The following is a 5,668-nucleotide window of genomic DNA, read 5'->3' as shown; positions in this document are numbered from 1 at the left end:
TACTATTGTCTGCTACCAAAATGTCTTAGAAGTGGCAAGACAAAAATTTGGGTGCAAATAAAATTATACACACATGCTTTCAAGTTCTTGAAGTCTGGCATGCTGTATGAACATGCAATTATTACTCTGAAGTCAACAGAAAGAGTATGAAGTCCACCAAGACAGCTTTGCTTTCTTGTTGAAGAGACATCAATTGGCTTTTGCTTACCATTAGACTGATCACACCACAAGCTGTTAGTAGATATTCTCATTTAACAAATCTAGAGTAAAGAATAGACACTTCAAGTTTCAGACATTTATTAAGCCTCATCTAAACACTTTCAAATGCATGACCGAATGCAGGGTGAGGCGTTTCTTTCCTGGATGACTGATTGAGCGTGGCAATTGTGCGGATGGCTTCCGGAAGACCTTTCTGTGCAGTTTATGGAGATGAGTGTGCTTTTCAGAAATCAGGACGGTCTTTTTTCAGTCTACTGTAGTCTACATTAACTGAGTAGAACTAGGAAAGAAAGGGAGAAAAAATGAGTAAAAGCTCAACTATCCATTTTTCATGGTATTTACTAAAAAACATGCATAACTTGAACTCATATCAGGAAATTGAAAATTTAGTTTGAGTCTGTGCACTAGACAATAATAAATAAAGAATTTAAACTCTTGGAAGAGCAGCAACTTTATCTTCATTCTGCATACAGTATTAGAAGCTCTGCATTTGAAATAAGGCAGCGCTTGTGCTCACAACTAGAAAAAAAACACAGTATATTTTCTTTTATTCCCAGAATTAAAAGTCCTTTCACAAAAAGTTCTAACAGTACTTCTGAGCTTATGCTTTTTATCCAAAAATCTATGGCAACACGCAGCTTCCCAAGTGGCACAAAGCATGCAAACACAGTGTCACAAGGGAATTTAAGAGAGCAGTGCTTCAAAAGCCAAGTTTGGTTTAAGTAGCTGTATCTAGAACTGCAAGGTATGACAAGGATGAAGGAAAGTAACAAGAGACAAAGTTCACACTCAGTTCATATTAGTAAAGTTGAATCCCATCATAAGCAATTCAAATCAGCCCAAGTAGTCACTGGGGACAATGAATTTACAGAGTAAAAGCATGGCATTCAAAAAAAAAAGAGGAAAAAAAAGGAATCTTTATCTATTACTTGATTATTTTTAGCTATGTCCCAAATTATTATTTTCCTAACTTCCTCAGACAAAACAAAACAGCCTACAGAACATTGATATTACAGCTTTCTGTGCAACTCTAGAAATGAACATGCCTTCAACTTTTTTCTTTGGGAAGACTGAGGAAGTTGGTATAGCAAAGAGAAACTTACAAAAGAAAAGTGATTTCATCAAAAGCTAAAACTTGTTATACCAGAGCTTTTTACTAACAGTAATTTTCAGTTTAGAATATCTGTCTCTCCATTTCCCACAGTGTAGATTTGGAAAAAAAATCCCCAACGATACACACACCCAAATATGGTAAACCCTGAGGTTGTGTTTGCATGGTAAGACAGAATAGGAATGCTACACAAGGCATGCTTTCTTCAAAAGAATTTAATCTGTGCACTATCTTGAATTTGACTCTTTTAGGTATTTCAGAAACAGCAATAAAAACAAGTTTATGTTCCTCCTGGACCTTTAAGAGAAGCACAACATATTTTATTTTGGAGTGTGGAGGTTTTTTTTTTCGCTTACTTCAATCACTGGAATAGCGAGATAGGGTACTGAATAAACACTACTTTTCACAACATAGTAAGTTTGTTTTTATAGTATCTTGAGGATAATATTAAAATATCCTTCACGGAAACCTAATAAAATACCACTTCAGTAAGATAGGATAAAAGCATGACTTCTATAAACTATGAAATGTTGTATAAATCATTGTATGCTTCCTCATCAAGCCAGCAAAAAAAACAGAATATTACTTAATGAACACTTCTGCTGCATCTAGTTACTTACAGACAATTGTTCTGTTTTCAAACAATCAATTGTAGAACTGAATTAGTGTTTATGTTAAACAGTGACATTTGCCTGCTTCGCTTCTCATGAGTAAAGGCCAACAGCTTTGGAAGTTTTAGTTGAAAACTTAAAGAGGTTTTGTCCTTCTCTCTGTAGTTTACTTCTCAGTATCATTAGCTAGTATATTCTTCCTCTCACATATAATTTTATTCTCTTACAGTGCAATACATATGACTCTGTGTAGGGTCCTTTAACCCTATTATCAACTAACTCTTAGGAAAGGTTTAAATCTTAAACTCAGCTTTCTCTGCTCTGAGTTATAAAGACAAACAAATGTTGAACATCAGAGGAAATACATCAGTTGTTCACCTACTTTCCAGTATACCAAAATATCCTAAAGCAGTAGACTACATCTTTGACATTATGTTCCCTAAAAAAAAAAATCTGTATTTTTTATTTTACCTTGTACTGGTCATTGGGCGCCATTTTGTTCCAAGGTTCTGGATTATTTTTCTTGTCCCAGCTATGAACAAAAATGCAAGATATGAAAACATATAAAGAGAATCACACTACCTTCAAAACAAATACCATTTGTATGTGTACTGTGGTTATATAGGCTGTGGAGAGTCACCTGTTCAAATATTCAAAGAAGTTTCCACAGAAAAAGATGCAATCCTTTATCAGCAATCTCTAAATATCACGTGGTAAACAAATCACACCCTGAATAAAGGAAATCTCCACACACTTGGTGCCAGTTGATATCAGAGTAAGACATTAAACCTCCAGAAACATAAAGACCAAGGGAGTGAAGTTTACTTCAAGATATGCGGCAAGAGGACTGTGCACTGTGAATTACTTGATACTTACGAGACATCAGGGTTGAACACTGCCAAACGCATGAGATACAGGCCTGCACCAACACCTCCAGATCCAATGATCAAGAACAGAGGAATCAGCTAAAAGAGCAACAACAACAAAAAAATAATTGTTACACCACAATGTAACAAAAGAATGTTATTACATGGCATTTCTGATGGCAGCAATAACAAACCAAAGAAAAAGCTTGCATGCTTTAAGCTGTAAGGTGTAGCCCTCTAAAACCCTGTGTGTGGGACATCAGCTCCCTATGTGCTGGACATCCCTAGGGTCAAAGGCCAACTAGCAGCTACAAAGAGGCAGACATGAAAAAAAACACAGCTACATGAAGAACAACCAAACACTCCATAACACCACGTTTCCAACAAACAAATATCAGTCCCTTCGCTGCCCAAGAGAGCTTCTACCATCTGCACTCCGACATAAAGCAAGAAAACGACTGGAGAGGTGTAAGGAAAAAAACAAGCAAGAAGAATGGAAGAGGCACCTTGAGCCCTGCTGCTGCAGTATGAAAAAGGCCCACGCATGCTGTAGCAAAAAGGGGAGCCGACAGTGTCCTGCCGATCAGCCCCGCGCTACCCACACGCCGCCAGCGGCGGCCCACCCGCGGGCATGGGCATCCCGAGGGAAAGGAGGTATAAGAGTGAGGAGGGGTTCGGTCGGCGGTGTCGGGAGCACGACCGCCATCAGGAGAGCGCGCAGCGCGGGGGAAGCGGCCGCCGGGGCCGAGGCGCCGCAACCCTGTGGCACTGCCACCAGGCACTCACACTGGGGTGCTTCTTGGCGTGGCTGAGTATAACGCGAAACATGGCGGCAGCGAGCGCAACCGAACGTCTCGCTCTCTACCAAGCTCCCGAGTCCGTCCTCCTGCTTCGGCTGCCGAGGCCCAATGTCACCCGAGGACCCTGGGACGACAGGTGCCCACCGCCGCAGCCCGGATGTAGCGGCTCCGGCGTTTGCCTGTTGGCCCTCCGCCGCGGCGTCCCCGTCCGGGACCCACCGCGGCGTCCCGCGGGAGCGCCGCAGAGCCCCGCGGGCTTCACAGCTGCAGCGTTGCGGCGCGCCATGGCGGGCGGCCGCAGCGCCCCTCGGGACCTGCAGGCACCCGCTCGGGCACCCCGCGCCCGCCGCGGGCAGCCGCGCAGGCGCCAGCTGTGCCCTCGGCGCAGGCGCGGTCGGCAGCGCGCGGGGGCAGCGGGGTGCCAAGCGTCTGCCCGGCCGGCGACTCGGGGCCGCTCGTGCTCCACCTGCTTCCCGGCCTCTTGGCCTTCGAGCTTCAGCCAGGCAGGCGGAGACCAGAAGCCGCCGCAACCTTCTCCACGGGCGCACGCCCTCTCCTCAGGGGTAACGGGACTGATTTGAAGGTGTGCGGCGGCGTGTGGGTGCGCAGACGTGACGCCCAGCTGCGCTGTCTTCTTTTCGAGGCAAACCTCACTGCGGAGGTCTGTCTTTGCCATCGCCCGGGTTAAAATGCGAAGAGGGTGACTTAGAAGTCTGACAAAACAGTTTCAATGGCGTGGATATAATAAAAAAACTGAAGTTCACATAAAACTGCCAATTTTTCTGCTGCAGTCAGTGTGGCAAAAGTTGGGCACACACACAGTGTTGAGAGAGACTTTTTTTTTCGCATGTACGTGTGATACACACCAAAAAATGTCTTTGGCAGAGAGGTTTACAATGAAATATAGGTGATTTGTCGAAGGATGGGATTGGATTTCGTTATTTTGCTTGTTAGGTAATAAATGAGCAGCGGGGGCTACTTACAGTATAACAGTAAGTGTTTCCAAATGCTGCCCTAGTTTGGTCTACACTGCTGTCTACATTGCTTTCTGTCTTATTTTGTACAGAATTAGGAGTCTCCTTCCATGGAGGTTTTCAAGACCCGGCTGGACGTGTTCCCATGCGACCTAATCTAGGTTGACCTGTAGGGAGGCTGGACTAGGTGATCTCTAAAGGTCCCTTCCAACCCCTACCATTCTATGATTTAATGATTTTTCAGTTTGCCAGAGCTAGTTTCATCTGGCTAAGAGATGACCACAGACATGACAAAAAATACATATTTAGTAACTTGTACAAATACATTTGACAAGTCATTGGATGGCACCAGAAAAATTCTAAATGTTTGCTTTGGAGCAATGGAATCCTATTACTTATCTCCCTCATTAGTTTCAGAGTTGATAAACAAAAAAGGAGTATAGTTAGTGTGTTATGAGAGTCTGATAACTATTTTGGTATATGTTATTTGGTGAAGATAATGTTTTTCTGGTTTTTTCCAAGTGAGAAGAGCAATGCAATGAAAACTGCCCATGCAGGTGAAAGTATTGAAAATAATAGTATCACTGCTATTTCTTTTTTATAAGAGAGAAATACATGAAACCTCCAAGAGTAACTTGCAAGTTTACACTACTCACTCTCTAGTACAGTAATTGAACTTTTGACCATCACAGAAAATGCCAGTTGCAGGGAGAGACCAAAGGTTAAATGGAGAGCCAGTAACCATATGGGCCTGCTCAACAAAACTCACCTCAGGTTGCTTTCTTCTGCACAGCCAACATAAGGCTAAGTGGTAGACATTCAGAGACTTTGAGTAGCCTGTTTCTACACTACTAAGGGAAGGCCATCAGGGACACATTATGTCCACTATGTGTGCTTTGGGCACCTATTTTTAGGAGGTACATCATGTTTTTTATGTGCTTCTCAGTATATTTTTTCCCCCCAATGATTTATACTTTCCTGGCTTCTTGTGCTTTTATGAATTTAAACAAAGGGACAGTATCCGAGGACAGTACCTGATCAGTTTGCAAAATTTGTCGTGCATTTTATGGACTTTCATAAATTTTAC

The 5,668-nt window shown here is 42.8% G+C and overlaps 1 protein-coding gene across 1 annotated transcript; it reads right to left on the bottom strand.

Annotated features, from left to right (window-relative positions):
- Positions 1–280: 280 nt before the first annotated feature.
- On the bottom strand, positions 281–3,741 carry NDUFA4 (NDUFA4 mitochondrial complex associated). The gene is made up of 4 exons (XM_061996651.1): positions 3,594–3,741; positions 2,818–2,906; positions 2,413–2,473; positions 281–499 (listed from the first exon to the last, which is right to left on the bottom strand). The coding sequence occupies exons 1-4, from the start codon at positions 3,633–3,635 to the stop codon at positions 443–445; spliced, it is 249 nt and encodes an 82-aa protein (XP_061852635.1). The 5' UTR covers positions 3,636–3,741; the 3' UTR covers positions 281–442.
- Between the last annotated feature and the right edge of the window lie 1,927 nt (positions 3,742–5,668).

The sequence above is a fragment of the Colius striatus genome, chromosome 5 (assembly GCF_028858725.1).
Source record: "Colius striatus isolate bColStr4 chromosome 5, bColStr4.1.hap1, whole genome shotgun sequence".
Lineage (NCBI taxonomy): Eukaryota > Metazoa > Chordata > Aves > Coliiformes > Coliidae > Colius > Colius striatus.
Note: the sequence above shows the minus strand (reverse complement) of the source record. Positions and strands in the feature narration are given on the sequence as shown.